This window comes from Triticum urartu, chromosome 1 (assembly GCF_003073215.2).
Source record: "Triticum urartu cultivar G1812 chromosome 1, Tu2.1, whole genome shotgun sequence".
Taxonomy (NCBI): domain Eukaryota; kingdom Viridiplantae; phylum Streptophyta; class Magnoliopsida; order Poales; family Poaceae; genus Triticum; species Triticum urartu.
The window spans coordinates 558,392,917-558,411,551 of NC_053022.1; the positions used below are offsets into that span (position 1 = coordinate 558,392,917).

The 18,635-nt window shown below is 47.7% G+C and overlaps 2 protein-coding genes across 2 annotated transcripts; both read left to right on the plus strand.

Moving 5' to 3' along the window:
- Positions 1-714: 714 nt before the first annotated feature.
- Positions 715-1,713, plus strand: LOC125539394. The gene has a single exon (XM_048702839.1). It carries the CDS (start codon positions 829-831, stop codon positions 1,348-1,350), a length of 522 nt encoding a protein of 173 aa, XP_048558796.1. The 5' UTR covers positions 715-828; the 3' UTR covers positions 1,351-1,713.
- A 5,787-nt stretch (positions 1,714-7,500) lies between these two features.
- Positions 7,501-8,561, plus strand: LOC125539402. The gene has a single exon (XM_048702848.1). It carries the CDS (start codon positions 7,568-7,570, stop codon positions 8,270-8,272), a length of 705 nt encoding a protein of 234 aa, XP_048558805.1. The 5' UTR covers positions 7,501-7,567; the 3' UTR covers positions 8,273-8,561.
- Positions 8,562-18,635: the final 10,074 nt, after the last annotated feature.

The window sequence follows — 18,635 nt, forward strand, 5'->3', positions numbered from 1 at the left end:
TCCATCATTGCACACTTGTCATGTTCTGATCAATGTACTACTACTCTGAACCTGTTCTTCACTCCGAAGCGGCATGCAGGCCCCCATGCTCTGCACCCCCCACACAGAACCAATCTCTCTGCCTTGGGCCTTGGCGATGCGACGTCCTGGAGCTGGAAGCGAAGGAAATGCGTACAAGAGGATCAGACAGGCGGTCGGGGCCGTGTTGGCAGCTACAGTTGGCACTCTGAATCCTGGCGTGCCGGCACGGCGGCAGGCCCGGCGACGCACGGCCGCTTTGCCCCAAAACGGCACGGCCCTTAACTCCGGCCACGGGCCCCCCGGAAGCGTGGGAGGATAAAAGGCGCGCAGGGGTTGCAGGTTGCAGTTTTGGAGCACTGTAGCTACCCGTCCTCGCGAAATCGGACGCTATCACCCCTCGGTGTATCTTGTACCCGCGCCAAAGCATGGCCCCCCTGTGCCTGCGTACGTATCATCATCAAAGTTTTTACCGCACGCCCACGATCGAGAGCGGAGTGAATTCTCGCTGCACGCTTTGATCTCTTGCAGCTTGCAGGGGGGCAGTGAGCCTGACGGATGTGGGAGTGAATTTCTGGCCATTTTTCACGGTTTTGGTTGCGAGGAGAGAAAGCTCTCCAGCTTTTACTGGGCGCACGCGTGTCACCCGTCCCGTCCAACTGTGTACCCGAACCCCACCTACAATCTACAAAGTGCGCGCTCTCGTGTGCCATTTCGGCCGCTGCGCAGCGGTTCCCCAGGCTAGCTACCACCTACTGGCTGATCGCAAACACCTTTGCTTGGTTCCGTCTGACCGTCTGCCTGCGGTCGATGATTGGCGGGGCGGGGCGGCAGCGGCATGACGGTGCGGTGGCGCGGCCGCGACGCAGGTTTGAAGCCGCTGGTGGCGAGGAGGAGGGAGGGGAGGCCACGATGGCGAGCGCGGGGTGCATGTGCCGGTCGTGCGCGGCGGTGGCCGTGGCGGACTGCGTGGCGCTGGCGTGCTGCCCCTGCGCGGTCGTCAGCCTGCTCGGCCTGGCGCTCGTCAGGGCGCCCCTCGCCGTCGGCAGGCTGGTGATCAGGGCCAGGCGGAGGCGGCGGGCGCTGCTGCGCGGCAAGCGGGTGCGCGACGTGGCCGCCGCCGCGGCTCTCCCGGCGCCGGGCGACGACGACCGCGAGAAGGGCGCGGTGAAGGAGGGCGGCGTCGGCGGCGTGCAGACCACGGCGACGAGTACGGGCGGCGAGGTGGGAGTCGGCGATGATCACGAGGCGGAGCTGGCGTGGCTGGAGGAGATGTACCGGACGGGGCGCTGGGGCTTCGGCCGCGTCTCCTTCTCGGCCAAAACCCCGTGAGCCGCGCGCGCCGCCCGATCCAGCGCCTGCATGTCAGCCGGCCGGCGCGTGCACGGCGGCGGGTCAACTTCAGAGGTCTTGTCGTAGCGCAGTAGTAGTGACTAGTGAGTACGTACGATCAGCCGGGTGCATGCACCGGGCCGGCGTGGAGTGAGATGCGCGTCGCGGTCTTTTCTCGCGCACGTTCGAATCTCGATTTTATTCAGAGCTGATTAGAATTGACATGTTCCCTTCATTTGCCTACTGATTAGAAGCGTGCGAATCTGAACTGCGAGCACGTGTTGGCTTCGTTTATCATGGAATCGACATCACGTTCCATATCTATACTTCTTACATCTTCCTTTGGCCTTTTGCCAATCTATACTTCTCGTTTTATTTCCACTTGTTTTTTTTCTTTTTTGCTACCAGTTATGGTTCTCTTACTTTCTATCTGGAGAAAAAGTATTGATATGGTCCTTCGCGAAAATAGAAAAAGGAAATGTTGATGATAACTCGTAAAAGGAAGAATACAAATTGCTTTGTTTTTGCTAAATTTATACATCTAACGTTAGGTTTTAAGCAATTCGGAGCGAACGCCGCGTTGGCCGTCAGATGGAGCACACGTCTAAATGTGTTATAAATATTGCACATCAAAGTCCCAAGTCATTAATCGTACACGGAGATTCGTGTGGATATTTTCTTTTTTCCTTCTTCTTTTTCTTCTTACGCTTGATTAAATGACTTGGATGTGTAATAAGTAGAAAACCCTTACTTAATTCCTCTTATCCTATTGGGACTTTCCCCACTCGCCCATTCACTCAACCCACTGTCACCCGACTGGTCGCCACTCCGACCCAGCCTGGCTGCCGCCACCGGCGGGCATCCGTCATGGCCTCCCCCTACTCCCCTTCTCCTAGCCAGATTGATCAATGGCATTCTTTTTAGGGCAAAATTATCTCTGTAACATGGCAAGTTTGAAAAAAAGATATTGATCACACGGTGAACTAACAAACATTATGTTTCCAAAACACATGGTAATTTGAAGTATGTAATTGCCAGACGACATTTTTACGATTACAATTGTCTCATGTGTCCACGGCTAATTCCTAAATTTGTGATCCTTTCAAAGGATAAAGTCCCTAATATTGTGATCTTTTTTTAAAGAACACGATTTGTAAATCTGCCTTGTCCCAGTACAAACATTCAAAAGTTGAAATGTTTTAAAAAACAATTTTCTTATTTCTTTCATGTGCAATTTTATTATAGGTACCATGGCAAATTCACTAATTATACCATGACAACTTTTCCAATTAAACTATGGCAGTTTTGTGGCAACTACCATGGCAGTTTTACTATTTACATCATGACAATTTTATCAATTAGACTATGTCAGTTTACTATTTACATCATGACAACTTTATTAATTAAATAATGGAAAATTGTATTGTCTTATAAACCTTTTTCTCCTATATATATGGTAATTCTAGATATGTCGTAGCTTACCCATTTTATAGAAGGATGAATCATGCCATCTTTTAGGGGTTATGTATAGTACACTTGAACTGTTCAAAAATATATTCTAGTGTTAGTGTCAGAGCATGGCAAACTTTTTGTGTGTAGCAATACATATAAATTTGTTGTTCTATTCTTTGTGTTTTTTCGCATTTTGCCATGTCACCATAGACCATGTTTTATCGTGCCAGCAAATTTCAGCGTATGCTTCTGTATCGTGCTATGACAAATTTGTTTTATACACTATGTCAAATGTATTTTTGTCTGTATTACTTTATCTGTATCCTGAATTATCTATTTTTTGTTGATGGCAATTTTATTTTTTTTGAAAAACAGCTAATTGGCCAACCCCTTTTTCCTCACGTGATCCCTATTTTCCGGGCCAGCTTGGTCACGTTAAAAACTCCCTGCAGCGATGTCTGAGGGGTCAATATTGGTTCCATCGTTCTTACCCTCCCAGCGTGAACCAATCGTTCTTGCCCGTAACAGCGAAGGCAGACTACTAGTGTCGCGGTGCACTGGCTACCAAGGGGTGGATGATTCCCTAACAGTGGAGATTTTGGCTTGCAGAGATGCTACCTTGCTTGCGAGGGAGAAGCACTATCAGAATGTGATAGTCGAGACAGATTGCCTCAATGTTGTTCAGCTATGGGAAGGTAGGCTGGGAGGCAAATCGAAGGGGTTCCATATCTTCCAAGAGATGCAGGAGGAGTTGCCGTTTTTCAGGGATTTCAGCTTCGCTATGCTAGCCGTCTAGTGAACTCTGTTGATCATACTTGTGCCAAGGAAGCTTTAGTTGTACAGAATGTTTCTACATACTCTAATGTAATCCCTGGCTTTCTGAGATGCACCGTGCACTCAGATTTGCTACCGCTGAATGAATAAAATCCGGAGAGCGGAGGTTTCAAAAAAAAAGCATGAACCAATCGTTTGCTGAGGCATCCCTCTCACCTGACGTTCACCATGTATTGGCGTGCTTGTTTTTTAGGACAAAATGCAGCTAGTATACAAAACCAGGATTTCCTTTTATTCTCAAAAAACCCAGAACTAATTTTGTATACACTAGACAAAACCAGAATGCCGAAATTGTATGATAACCCGCATTATGATGCATGAACCCAGCTAGTATACACATTTCACATTTTTAAAATATGCTGTGAACATTTCTGCAAATATATGTTTTGTTGAGACACATTGTATAATTTTCATATACATCTAACACATTATTAATTACATGATTATTATTTTCCAAACACATGCTTTGAACTTTTTTTAGTACATGTTGAAATATTTTTCAATGGTTTGAAACCTTTTTTGAACTGACCATAATATTTTCCGTTTTATGAAATATCTGCTGAGAAAGCAAAAGAAAAAAAAGAGAGACAGGTGGTTTATCTATCACCAAATAGAGATGAATATTATATGATAGCAGCAGGAAATTCTTTGTCCTTGAATCAAGGTATTCAGGAAGAACAGGTTGTTCCGGCTAGATACCGTCTTCATTGTCTTAACATCTTTTCAAACACGCGAACAATTTTGGAAATATAACATATTTTGAATTACATGAAATAAAATTACATTGTAAAGCATTTTCTAAAAATGCCATGTACTTTTTTTTAAACATGTGAGCATTTTTTATATGTCACAAACATTTATTTGAAAGCTATTAACATGTTTCTACAATTATGTTAACAAGACAGTTACACTGCATTAGCACTTTTCAAGTCTGCGTTATTCAATTTTTATAAGGACATTCAGTTTTGGATATGTCTTTGGAGTTTTTCAAAAATATAAATAAAATAAAACAAATAAATGAAGAAACATAAATGAAAAACAAACTATAGAAAGTTGGTCCAGCCTAATACGAGTGACTGAGAGGGCACTCCTTCAGGCGAGACCTAGTTCGTCTAGTATGAAACGAGACATAGGTGCGCCCGGCACACTTAGCATAAAGTTGTTGAGGTAACGCACAGAGTGTCTGCCCTCTCGTTAGGTTTTCTTTCACGGTGATTTCCTTGGCTCAGTTTTCTCCCCCCTAGAAAACCAGCCGTTAGCTTTTACATCGATAAAAATGCAAAATTAAAATTAATGATGATTATTTTACAAACATATTTTTGTAAATTATACTCCCTCTGTTTCTAAATATAAGTATTTTTAGAGATTTTAATATGGACTACATACGGAGCACAATGAGTGATCTACACTCTAAAGTATGTCTATATACATCCCTATATAGTCCATATTGAAATCTCTAAAAAAACTTATATTTACGAATGGAGGGAGTAGAAAACTATTCTGAAATTTTAGAAAATCTTCATGAATTTTAAAATTGAACCAACATTTTAATTAAATTTTTAAAAATATTCTTGAATTTCAAAAAATATTGATAAACGTAAGATAACTATATTCTTAAAAATATTCATGTAATTGTTTAATATAAAATATTCATATATTTTACTTAATATTCAAAAATTTAATAAAATCGAAACAAGAAAATGTTCATAAATTTGAAAATGGAACATGAATTTAAAAGGGGTAAAAAGGAATAAGAATCAAAAAGAAAATAAGATGAGAGAGAAATTGGAAGAAACCAAATAAAAGCTGGCAGAAAAGGAACATATAAAGGAAAGAACTACAAAAAAGTCGCCTGCTAATAACAAAACAAACTGCTTGAATGTAAGTAGCCCCCTGTTGGGCCTGGTACATGTCGGATCTCCCAGTGTGTTTCCTCGAAGTGAATGTCTCAGAGTTGGGAGTCGGCACAAGCACCAAAACATTATCGAAGTAGCTAATACCCCACCCGTTGCTACGGGAATTGGTTGCAATATATTATTTTGATGAGATTTGGATGTCTGAAATTTGAATATGGGAATGAAGATAAAGATATATATATGTTTTTTATTTAATTATCATATAGATGTAAAATATTTATAAAATAGAAGCAATATTTCTCATGCATGTTGACAGAAATAAAAGTAATGTGGTTGATGTAGTGAAATGTGTGCTTGTTGAAAAAAGCAGTATAACTAGCATTTCTGATGCATGAAGTTTCTCATACATGTTCAGAGAAAGAAATGTAGTGGGATTGATGACGTGAGATGCATGAAGTTTCTCATACATGTTCAGAGAAAGAAATGTAGTGGGATCGATGATGTGGCAGATGCGATTAGATGGTATGTATGCATGTTGTGATAAATGAAAATAGTAAAAAGCATGATGGACAGAAGCATTTGGTTTTGTCGACACAGATTAGCCGTTTGCACTTGTACGAGCAATTGTTTCGTGTTATTGCCCAACAACTTTCTTTTAGTTCTCATTTGTTTTCCTTGACAGTGTACACTTGTACCAGCATTATTAGTACCAATACACACGCAATATCTTACGGACGAAGCAACAAGTTTGTTTTATTTGAGAATTACCAATACTTTAGTCTTGGTGAACACACATCCCACATCTTAAGTAAGCTATACTTTACTTAGAACCGGAGCAATACAGCAGGGAAACATCAAACAAACATGGCGCCAGTGAGTAGTGACACGCCATACCTTTATAGGCAACCACTACAAAAACAAAGACGATCCGCTAGTCCTCCAGTGTCATTTCACTCTCACCTTCTTGCTTGGGCGCATGGCAAACCGGACAAGTCATCTCATCCGAATCTCTGATCACCGTGGTAGGTAGGACACACCAATGTACAGTGTAAATGCACCAAGGATGATGATGCACGTGCAAAAGCATAAGAGAAAACATAATTATCTCCACAAAATAAATCTGCAGGAACATGATTCATACGATATTTGCTTATTGGGGCCCACGGTAGATAAGTTGTCTCAACTTTTTTGGGTGTAATGTCAACTGTTTGACCCATTAGATTTGAACTCAAGGGCTCTCGTATGCTCTTCCTCCTCTAGCTCTCCTTCCACCCGCTTGATCCAGCGCCGACCAAACCGCTTGTTGCCGCCATTACCGTCCGGCGGTGCTCTAACACGCGCCTGGCCGCCCCGTTCCCGCTCTTTTCCGCCGTGCTGCTGCCGCCGCAACCTTTCTTATGTGCCCTGACCGGCCTTCTTCTCTGGTGTCGGCAGCCCATCCCGCACCCCGAGTCCCCCTCGGCCCTAGGTCGCTTTCGGCTCGGCTTTCCCGACGACCGCGCACTTCACCTATCTTTCTTCTTCCTCCTCCTCCAGAAATTGACTTACACCAGTTTATTTTTCAGACAACTTACAAATAGCAAATTACTTTTTTTTTCTACCGATGTTTGATAGGGTACGTACTTTTATGAAAAATATAATTTTTTTATAAAACTATAGGAGTGAGTGACAGGGGCTCTCGAGAAAAGTTCAAAAGAGGAGAAAAGCCGCACATGGATGGATCGGATCAGATCCAGCAACGCTGTAGTCCACTCCACTGGGATTCTCGCCGCCGCCGCTGCTGTCCAGCTTGCATTCTCCCGTTCCGTTGAGGCTCAACGGCCGGCTCCCATCACCGGCCACGTGTCGCGCATGGGCCCGGCCCACCCACCAACCGAACAACCAGCTCCCTCGAATCACTGACGAGGCAACAACGGCAGTGCGTGTCCGGGCCCACCCGTCGGCCACGGAGAGGGCCTCGATGGCCCACGCCTTGCGTGCCAGGCGCAGCTCGCAGCGGCAACCGCCCGCGTCTCCCGGCCCTTTTATCCCCGCCGCTCCCCCCCGCACACGGCACCGGGGAACGGAGCGGAGCCATGGCGGATCACAGCGACGGCCCGGCTGTCGACATTGTTCGAGAAGATCCAGACGAGGAGGAGGAGGAGGAGGAGGGGGAGGGGTTCACGTTCGCGGCGGCCGCGCGTGTGGGCGACGGGTGCGCGATCGGGCCCGTGTACCTGGTCTTCGGCCGCCCGCGTTCGCCGGCGGAGGAGGAGGTGGAGGAGGATGCCGGCACGGCGACCGTGCGGGTGCCGCTGAGGCAGCTCCTCCTGGAGGAGCGAGGGTCCTCGTCGTCGTCGGGGAAACGGCCGGACGACGACGGAGGAGAAGACGACGAGCTCGACGGGGTGCCGGTGGAGACCTACTGCCTGTGGTCGCCCGGGACCTCGCCGTCCCCGTCCCCGTCGCCGTCGCGGTGCCAGAAGAGCGGGTCGACCGGGTCGGTCCTGCGGTGGCGCCAGCGGCTGCAGGTGGGGCGGAGCCAAAGCGACGGCAAGGAGAAGTTCGTGTTCCTGCAGGCACAACAGGACGCCGCCGGCTCCCCCGGCAGCAGGGGAGGGACGGGGACCGGCGAGCCGCGCGGCCGGGGAGGAGTCCACGGCTGGAGCCACCGCGGCAGAGGGGGCAGCGGCAGGGGGAGCCCTGGGCGCAGGGCGTCGACGTTCCTCCCGTACAAGCAGGACCTCCTCGGGCTCTTCGCCAACGCCGGCGCCTTCCGCCGGAGCTACCACCCCTTCTGACCAACTGACCAACGTCAGCCGTCAGCGTCCATCGATCTCTCGCCGATCGGGTGGTTGCCCTGCATTCTTTCTTTCTTTCTTTCTTTCTTTCTTTCAGATTGTGATCCCTGATGAGTACACGGCGTGTAGAATTTCTTGGGTTCTTTTCGTACATATACAGTGACAGTAGCTGGTACGTAGATCAGATCAAATCCAACATTGTGAGTAGTTTGTACAGCAATTTCTTCAGTTGCAAATTGAGTTGCGGTGACAGGAAATTCTTTGCAGTTAAGCAAACGTTCCCAAGAAATTGTTCACGGCACATCATCTCCCATGATTTGTGTCTAAATTATGCATGAGCCAAAGTCTTAATTAGGAGTAGTACGTATTAGGTAAGCAGCGCAACGAGCTGCAGTTGCCGCCGCGTACGAGCTGTCCATGAACGAATACGGTCGTGAGGCAGGAGGTTCAGGCGAGCGCGTCGATCGACCTTATCGGTGCTCACCTACTCAGACTGGCGCTATCGATGCTTCCTTCCCCAAACTTTACTCTTCGGATTAGTGGAGCTAATTGGGCAGCTCGCTGGGTTAGGCTAGCTCGTGGCTGGTCACGATCGTGCTCAGCCTGGGCCCTGAACGTACGTAAGTGGCCGCCGGAGCCACACAAATGGAAACCGGATAATTATCCTCTGCCATCTAATTAAACTTTGCAGTTTTGAGACATGGCTAGCTAGAACGGTAGCTGGCCAACGCAGCTGGTGCAATGAGAGTCCATTTGGAACGCCGTCGTTCATCACAGAGGGAAAGTTGTCTCAATTATGCGGACTTCTCTATAAAATCCCCATATTTATGGGAAAACTGGCTAAATTGCTATAAAATTTTAAAAAAATTGCTTCGTTGTGTCTCCAATCACAGTGGGAAGTCATTTTGGTATAGTCTTGTCCACACACACAAAAAAACGTAGTTATGTACTTCCCACACACACAAAAAAACATAGTTATGTACAACAAGGCCGAATTATTGATTGCAATTTTTGTTAGTGATTTGGAGTATCTACAGTCAGACGCCTCAAACCCGCCTCATACATTCAGACAGGCCGCTCAGTCACTATCACAGTTTTTTATCCAGAAGAAAATCTCAAATGGCCGGGCTAACTGGCACCCTCCATATCCATCCAAATATGGAGCGCCCCCGGGCGCCCGGGTGAGCCCGCCACGTCGGATCCGGCCCACGCTGGTCCACCCGACCCCACATAAAATCCTCTCCATCTGCTCGCCGGACCAAACCCTAGCCACTTCACTTCCCTCCCCTCCTCTCCCCTTTGCCATCCAAACTCGTCTCCGGCTCCTTCCGGTCGTCTCCGGCATGGTGGACAATGGATCCGAGTCCTTCACCAACAGATCCGTCGACCCCGAGGAGGAGATGGTCGTCTGGCTTGCGCTCCGCACCGCCCGGGAGGAGGCCCGTGCACAGCTACGCTCGGACTCCATCCGTCGGGAATAGATTGCGTCTGCCCAAATGGTGCATGGATCCAGTGCTAGGCCGGCTGTAGCTGCCTCACCAGAGGCCGTGCGGTCCGTCTGGCGTCCGAACGCGCTGACAGACACGCAACCCCTCCGGTGGTGCGCCGATATTCGGGACGCACCATCGTCCCACGAGGCCATGGCACGGTGTGCCCGCCGTGCAAGGCACCGGGTACGGGAGACGACGGCGGACGTCGGCGAGGCGGAGTCGCATTCTCCTGCGCCCTGTATGGCTCATTAGTCTGGGCGACACAAACGCATCGTGCTGGACGTCGGTGTCTCGTCCCCGAACAAATTCATCATCGATCTGACGTCCACCAGCACCCAACGTGTTTCGGGCTTCGATGAGGAAGAGTAGGGCATGGAAGACGGTGGCGCCTTGAGTCCCGTGAGCCTGCTCGTGTCCAATGCCCTGCCCTACCTTGCTGATGACCGGATGTGAGGTATCCGGATGTGAAACGCATTTTTTAGGGGTGACCAGTCATTATCAACAGACGCGCCCGGGCGTTTGAAGGGTCAGATTTACCATGTCCGGCTGTAGATGCTGTTACCAGGCTGACCGTTTTGGTAAGGCCGCGATGAAAAGCCCGGCCATGACATTTTTTTTTCTTGCATGAGTGGTAGAAGATTCACTCTTCGATTTGTTTGGCAAATAAAAATGCTGCATTTATAATCAGTACACCGCAGACCAGGGGATCAAACAGGCCGTGTTGAGGAGTGACTTCTCACTATAGATGTGAGAGCGGAGGAGATTGATATAAGCGTTTGCGCTCATACCGGGAGAATGTGACTACGTGAGACACTAAATTCGACCTTAAGAGGGATCGAATCTACTCTTCGTTTCAAATTAATCGTCGCAGAAATGGATGTATCTAGAACTAAAATACATTTAGATACATCCATACCTGCGACAAGTAATTTGGAACGGAGGGAGTAGGTCAATGGGGCGACACCACTGCGCTCCCACCACTGAGCTTTTTTTTTTTTTGAGGATACTCCCACCACCGAGCTATCAGCTCATCCACTCGTCGTCTCTTCTGATGCACCAGCTGCAATTCTTCCAAAGAGGGAAACTGTCCCTTGCTGCCCAAGTTGACCAGGTATTGTCCCATTTCCTTCCAAAAGAATTTAGACCTGCTCAACAAGGAAACAAGGTTTCTGTATTTCACAACGTTTATTGTTAGTTGAAAGCGAAAACAAGCAAAATCCCTTCGATAAACAAAACAATGTACCCAATGAAAAATGTCAAATTATAGAGCCATCAACACCCGTGCCACACTGGGCGAGGCAACACAGGGCCCAACCGCAAACTCTGCTCGAGCATAAGGGTTCCGAGGAAAGCCATCCCACTACTGTATTCCATCCATCCCATACGGGGTCGAAATGGGAGTGGCATTATCTTTGCTCGCAGCGAGCGCAAGCGTCCCCTAGCCTCAAGTGACGAGCTAATGGGTTGGCCTAGTAGGGTGCTCCTTCATTTGTTAGTTAGTTATTTTCTTTTTAAATTTTTGTTTAAAATTTGAGATAAGTATATATACATCTCAAACATTTATTTGAGCTATTTTTTTCGAAATGTTCATGCAGTGTAAAAAAATTGTTCACGCAACTTTTAAAAAATGTTGATAGCACTAAAAACACATTTCATGATATTTAAAAAATGTTGACGCGTTTTGGAAAAACTTCTTGTCTTTTATTTTTTAAATAATATAATTTTTCTTACATTGTTTTGAAAATATTTCTTTTCATTTACTAAAATGCTCTCATATTTCCAAAATATGTTAGTTATATTATATAAAAATGTTCACATAGTTTATAAAATGTTTCCTACTATTTAGAAAATTGTTTGTGACATTTAAAAAATAGTTCACACATTGCGAGAATATGTTTGTGACATTTAAAAAAATGCAGATGTAATTACTTTGCGTTGTTTAAAAAATGTTTCATTAATTCGAAAAATAGTGTGTATTTGAAAATTTTTAAAATTTATTTGAAAATCAATTCAAACATGTATTTGAAGTAATATTCATCATATATTTGAGAAATGTGCATCCTAAAATGTTATACTTGTATAAGAAAAAGTACAGCATGTATTGATAAAATTTGACATGAATTTGAATAAAATAAAATAAAGAATACAATACAAAAATAATTATGAAAACCAATCAGAAAACATAAAGGAAAAAACTGCACAGGAGCTTATAAAAGCGTACCGAACAGGTTCATAGAAGCTTCCCAAAATAGCTCCTAGCAGCTGCAATATTGGTCCGGCCCACTAACCTTGCGCCAGAGGTTAGACCAAAGAATCTCTCAGTACGGTACGTAGGGGCGAGATATAGTCCGAATAGTTTTCCTAGGTAGGTTGATGAGCTTGTTCGTGTCCGATGTGGACATGCCCAACGTGTTCGTTAGTACGGAGTACTACTGTGTTACTCGCTACTAGTTCGAATCCGTGCTGTGCCATGCTCATGTCCGGGTCGGCTTTGTTAGGTGCCTACTGGTCCGGGTCCGTACGTGTCATATATGTGCATATGGAGCTATCTACCGTGAGTTGTGAGACATAGAAAGAAAAGAAAAAGGGTAATGTTTGTATCCAGCCATACGGCTACAGTGTGCCTCCCAGAGTTGCTACCACGGGCTGCTCTGGTCTCAGGATGCTACAACCGGCCACCGAGGTTGCCATGCCCATGCCCGGTGACACTACGATGGCCACATGATGATGGGGACGGCGACGACTCTCTGGTTCGTGCTGCACCGAACACAGCCAGGGTTGGTGGCGATGGTGATGCTCTTCTTGGAAGAGCGTGAATGGCCGGGGAGCGCGTGCGGCCGGGGGAGACCAGGAGACAAGCACGAGTGTCGTCGATGGCCAGCAAGCGCGGGTGGCAGTGAGCAGAGTCTCGGCCATGGTCACGAGCTATTTTTTTAGAACCGGGCTTTTAACCCCTTTTCATTGCAAAGAACGAAAATACAACCAGTTCAAGCTAGAAGAACGGAAATACAACCATGGTCACAAGCTATTGGTAAACGGGGACGTGAGATCTGGATGGAGGCATGAGGACCAAGCGTTTTCTGCGTAAAGGAACGTGGGGATATATATAGATCTAACGGGTATTATACGACGAATCCAACGGACGCGCGGTGACCGGCCGAAAGTTCGGCCAGTCCGCCGGCGCCTATCGTCCGACAGAGAAAGAAGATAGAGAGAGACCAGAGGCACGAGAGATTGATCGCCTTGAACAAAACGCAACAACGGGTGGAATGCATCCAGTTTATATTAGCCGTCTATATCGTGATCAACCTTTGAAGTCAGATGGGCGTGCCAGAGTGGAAGGCGAGGGCGATGGTTTCTCGTATAAAGCCGCTCATGGTTGGTTCCGGGCCGAGATGACGAGCAGAGGCTGAGCTCAATCAAATTTCCTTTTTTTTTGGAAGACCGGCTGAGCTCAATCATGGGATGCGTGCGGGAGGAGCTCAAGTCCGAGCAACCAAATTTGCAACTAGCAAGAGTACGGAGGGAAACGGCGGTGACTTCACCTTCGCCATGGATGCGCCTCCGGCGAGCGGCGGCATCCACGGCTCCTTGCCGGAAGAGTGGCTCCACGCGGTCGATCCTCCGGTGGAGCCAGCGGCTCTTCGGCCGGAGCCACACGGACGACGATCGATGAGATGTTCGTGTTCTTGGATGCTGGTGGCGTTGGCGGCCACGCGCACGCCTCGAGCTATTATGCGAGGAAGGGTGGTGGCAATGACGGGCGCCGGAGGTCGTATCTCCCGTACACGCAGAACCTCGTCGGGCTCTTCGCCAGCACCACCGCGTTCCGGCGGAGCTATCACGCGTGCTGACTTATAAGATCCGTACAGTATTTGATCTACACGCGTGCTACCGTGTCAATGCATGATTGGAAAATTTTCCTTGTCTGTTTCTGAAGTATAATGCGTAAACGAGCTTGCTGCAGCACAAAGCATACACTGAATCTATATGTTAATTCAATTCATTGATTTAAGAATTGGTTTCATATATTATCAAAGGGAAGTTTGTCAAGAATCATGATAGTAGGTGGATTTTTGGCCCTTGGTGCAACTACAATTGGTTGATTGTTTTATGCCCTTTGAAGGGAGATTAATATTTTGTTTATACACTCATCCTTCCTCATTGTTTGTTTCTAAGTTGGTTCTCTATTTTTAGGTGTTTTCTGAGTTTTGTTAGGGTTTGTGTCATGATCAAGAAGATGAGGCGGCCCGACTTCTTGAAGATGAAATAAGATTCTCTCCGCCTAGCCTCGTCTCGGAGATGCTTCAAGCGTCGTCGGAGGGCATGTGAAGGTGTGTCTCCGGCGGATCCTGTGAGATCCGGTTGGCGTTTGTGTTTGCTGGATCCTTCTGGATCTGGTCTTTGTTTGTCTACGTCCATGTGTTTGCAGGTTGGATCCTTTCGATCTATACTTCTCTTCATCGGCGCAGTTGCTGTTCTGGTGCGCTGGTCCTATGAAGGCTTAGCACGACGATGTGACGTCCCAAGGCCGGAGCTTCAGATGCCTTCCAGGGTTTCCAGGTTTTCGTCGTGTGAGTTGTTGGTTTGTTGCATTCATCTTTGCATCATGTGCATTGCATCATGTCATAAATCTTTTGCATCTCAACTAAATAATTTGTGTGGATCTTCGATCCATTTAAATCGAGGGAAGGGTGACTTCTCTTTATAACATATCCTACCGGTAGTAGGGAGCTATATTAAAATATTTCTTTAATTTGTAATTCACCATAACACACTTGTAAAAATCCCAATGTTGTAGTTATCACAACTCTTGGCCTCTATCTTTGCTATATATCTTTTCTCTATTTTCCAGAGCTCCACCAAGTATCCGAACATTTTTGGACCTCCTATCACCCACTTCCCATTCAAATCATTTGAATTTAAATCAAAATGAGTTTGAATTTAAATCTTTCTATCATGGCCTTTTCTATTTTCTCGGAACGAGCATATTTTTGCGAGTCCGGAAAAATATTCCGCATGCCCAAATTCTTCCTCTAATCCTTTCTTTCCTTTCCTTTCTTTCTTTGCGGTTTTCTGATTTCTAGAAGGTTTTTTTTAAAGACTTAAGGGAGAAGAGAGACCCAGGCCTCTCTAGGGCCCATCCACTTCCGGCCCAAACCTCCCTAGGCGCAGCCTTTCCTCTCCCTGGGTCGGCCTCCCTAAGGCCCAGTAAAGCTCCCCCCGTAACCCTAGTTCGATCCCCATCTCCCCTCTCCCTCGTTCCCTCCAGTGCGCCGCTACCTCATACGCACGCATCGAACCAGGAGGCGTGCTCGATCCCATCTCTCCCTCCTGCGCCGCCTTGTCTCTCCCTTCGCCCGATCCCCTCTCCCTCCTCTCGCTCTTCCTTGCGCCGAACCCCATGGTCCTGCTACAGCTGCTCTTCCCGGCTCCTCCCGTGGCGCCCGCGTCCCTGTTCACCTCCACTGCCTCCGTGACAGGGTCCCTCGCAGGCTCCTCCTCGTCGACTTGCCTCGCCGCCGCGCGTCCCTGCCCCGCCGCTTTCTCCTTGTCGGCGCCCAGGCCCCGCTGAGCTCACTGCTGCACATCGTCGCGTCACTGCTGCATCCTCGCCGCCGGCCATCCTCGCCGCCGCTCGGGATCCTCCTTCCACCTTGCCTCTCTGAAACCCCCGCGGATGCCATCTTCCAGCCTCGCTGGATGCCGTCCAGGGAACCCATGGCGCCGTCAAGGTCAACGTCGCCAGCACCGTCCTCCTCTGCCTGCACCTGCTCGTCATCCTTGGGATCTGCGAGAAGCAGCTCCGAAGTGCTCCAGCAGCCCAAGGTTGTAGCAGCATCGGTCCAGGCGTGTCGGGCTCCCGAGCGCCTCCTCCTGCTGGCCTGGCGTGCAGCAGCAGCGTACTACTTCGCCCTTCGTGCGTCTCCGCTTTTTGTTGATGTTAAGACCGTATCCGGATTCGCCAAGTACCACGACGCCCCCCGAAGAGTTCGGGTTCGACAAGTTCGATGACGCTATTGTACAACCACGTTACCGAGACCGGCAAGACCGACGGAATGAGACAGCCAAGTACACCACCGACAAGACCTTGGATGTCCGAACGAGTACCGAACGAAATGCCAAGTACCACCACCGCCGAGTACGACCACTTCCACGATGATACGAGAACAACTACCGTCGACCCTCGAAGCCTCCGTGGACGTCAAGTCCCTCGTCGTGATCCCGAACATCTACGAAAAATTGTGCAACTAAGAACGTGAACGACTACCATCGCCGTGAACCACTACCATCGCCGATGAACGATAGGACGATTACTTCGACTACCGTCTCGTGAACCACTACTTCCCTCGACGTCCGAGAATGTCTACTTCCACTACTTCCTCTACGCCGACTCGAACCGCTCCAATAATGCACGCTTCAAAGGTATAACCGCCGAGATGACCGCCCGTGAACTAATGCATGTGTGATGTATGAGATGCTCGTGCTTGCTCCGTGCTTGAATTGTCGATGCATGTTGCCCCTCTTTTGCCTTGTTACCGTCGTCTCATGGGACACCCGGAATCCGGGAGCGCCCCACCATCTTTTGCACGCATCCGCACACTTCTCTTTGCATCGGTATCTCAATCGAGTTACCGGAACCGGAACGCTGTCGTGGCACCGTTTTCGTTATCGTTGCCGTGGCACCCCTTCCTTTCCACCACGGTGACAAATGCTTCATAATGCTCTTATCAACATTTTCATAAAAATTGCATAAACTTGATTCATGCCATCTGCATCATGATAACAACAATTAGAATGTTTAAAATTGTTGTTTGCTTTAAATTGCTAATTGCATATGGGGTTTTACCGGAATTGTTGTTTGGCGTTCCGGCCTCATTTAAACTTGCCTAAATAGATGATTTCCTTATGCTCTCCTCTTGCCATGTTTAGCAACATTTAATATTGTTGAGTACCTAAACGAGATCGAACTAAATAAGGCATGTGGTGTTCCGTCAATATGCAACTCGTTGCATATTGAGCTCCACTTAATTTGTAGGATTGCTTGTGCACTTTGCCATGCCATGCATATTAAACCGGACATGCATCATACTTGGTTGTGTATCGTGCCATGCTTATGTGGTGGTTGTTTATTATGTTGTTTGCTCCTTTCCGGTGTTGCTTCTTCGGGCTAGTTCCGATAACGTCGTGTTTGTGAGGAACCGTTCGACTACGTCCGTTTGTCTTCTTCAGGGACTCGTTCTTCTTCCTTGCGGGATCTCAGGCAAGATGACCATACCCTCGAAATCACTTCTATCTTTGCTTGCTAGTTGCTCGCTCTTTTGCCATGCCTATGCTGCGATACCGACCACTTGCTTATCATGCCTCCTATATTGTTAAACCAAGCCTCTAACCCACCTTGTCCTAGCAAACCATTGTTTGGCTATGTTACCGCTTTACTCAGCCCCTCTTATAGCGTTATTAGTTGCAGGTGAAGATTGAAGCTTGTTCCATGTTGGAACATGGATATTTTGTTGGGATATCACGATATATCTTATTTAATTAATGCATCTATATACTTGGTAAAGGGTGGAAGGCTCGACCTTATGCCTGGTGTTTTGTTCCACTCTTGCCGCCCTAGTTTCCGTCATATCGGTGTTATGTTCCCGGATTTTGCGTTCCTTACGCGGTTGGGTTATAATGGGAACCCCTTGACAGGTCGCTTTGAATAAAACTCCTCCAGCAAGGCCCAACATTGGTTTTACCATTTGCCACCTAGCCTTTTTTCCCTTGGGTTAGGCCAGCCCAAGGGTCATCTTTATTTTAAACCCCCCGGGCCAGTGCTTGTCTAAGTGTTGGTCCAAACTAGAGCCCCTTGCAGCACCACCTCGGGGAAACTCGAGGGCTGGTTTTAGTTGTACGGATTGCTTATCCGGTGTTGCCCTGAGAACGAGATATGTGCATCTCCCATCAGGATGTCGGCGCATCGGGCGGTCTTGCTGGACTTGTTTTACCATTGTCGAGGATGTCTTGTAACCGGGATTCCGAGTCTGATCGGGTCTTCCCGCTAGAAGGAATATCCTTCGTTGACCGTGAGAGCTTGTGATGGGCTAAGTTGGGACACCCCTGCAGGGTTTTGAACTTTCGAAAGTCGTGCCTGCGGTTATGGGCAGATGGGAATTTGTTAACGTCCGGTTGTAGAAAACCTGAAGTTGACCTTAATTAAAATACATCAACCGCGTGTGTTACCATGATGGTCTCTTCTCGGCGGGGTCCGGGAAGTGAACACGGTGTTGGAGTTATGTTTGACGTAGGTTGTGCTAGGATCACTTCTTGATCATAGCTTCTCGAACGTGCTTTGCCTTCTCTTCTCGCTCTCATTTGCGTATGTTAGCCACCATATATGCTAGTCGCTTGCTGCAGCTCCACCTCATACCACTACCTTACCTTTAAGCTTAAATAGTCTTGATCGCGAGGGTGTGAGATTGCTGAGTCCCTGTGGCTCACAGATACTTCCAAAACCAGCTTGCAGGTGCCGAGGTTACCGTGCAGATGACGCAACCAAGCTCAAGGAGGAGCTCGATGAAGATCTTGTCCTTCATGTTGTTTCGTTTCCAGTTGATCAGTAGTGGAGCCTTGTCGGGACGATCGGGGATCTGTGTAGCTTTTGGGGTAGTCTTCTTTTATTTTGGTTCCGTAGTCGGACCTTGATTGTATCTGGATGATGTAATGCTTTATTCATGTATTGTGTGAAGTGGCGATTGTAAGCCAACTATGTACCTCTGTCCCTTATGTATTACATGGGTTGTGTGAAGATTACCTCACTTGCGACATTGCTTTCAATGCGGTTATGCCTCTAAGTCGTGCTTTGACACGTGGGAGATATAGCCGCA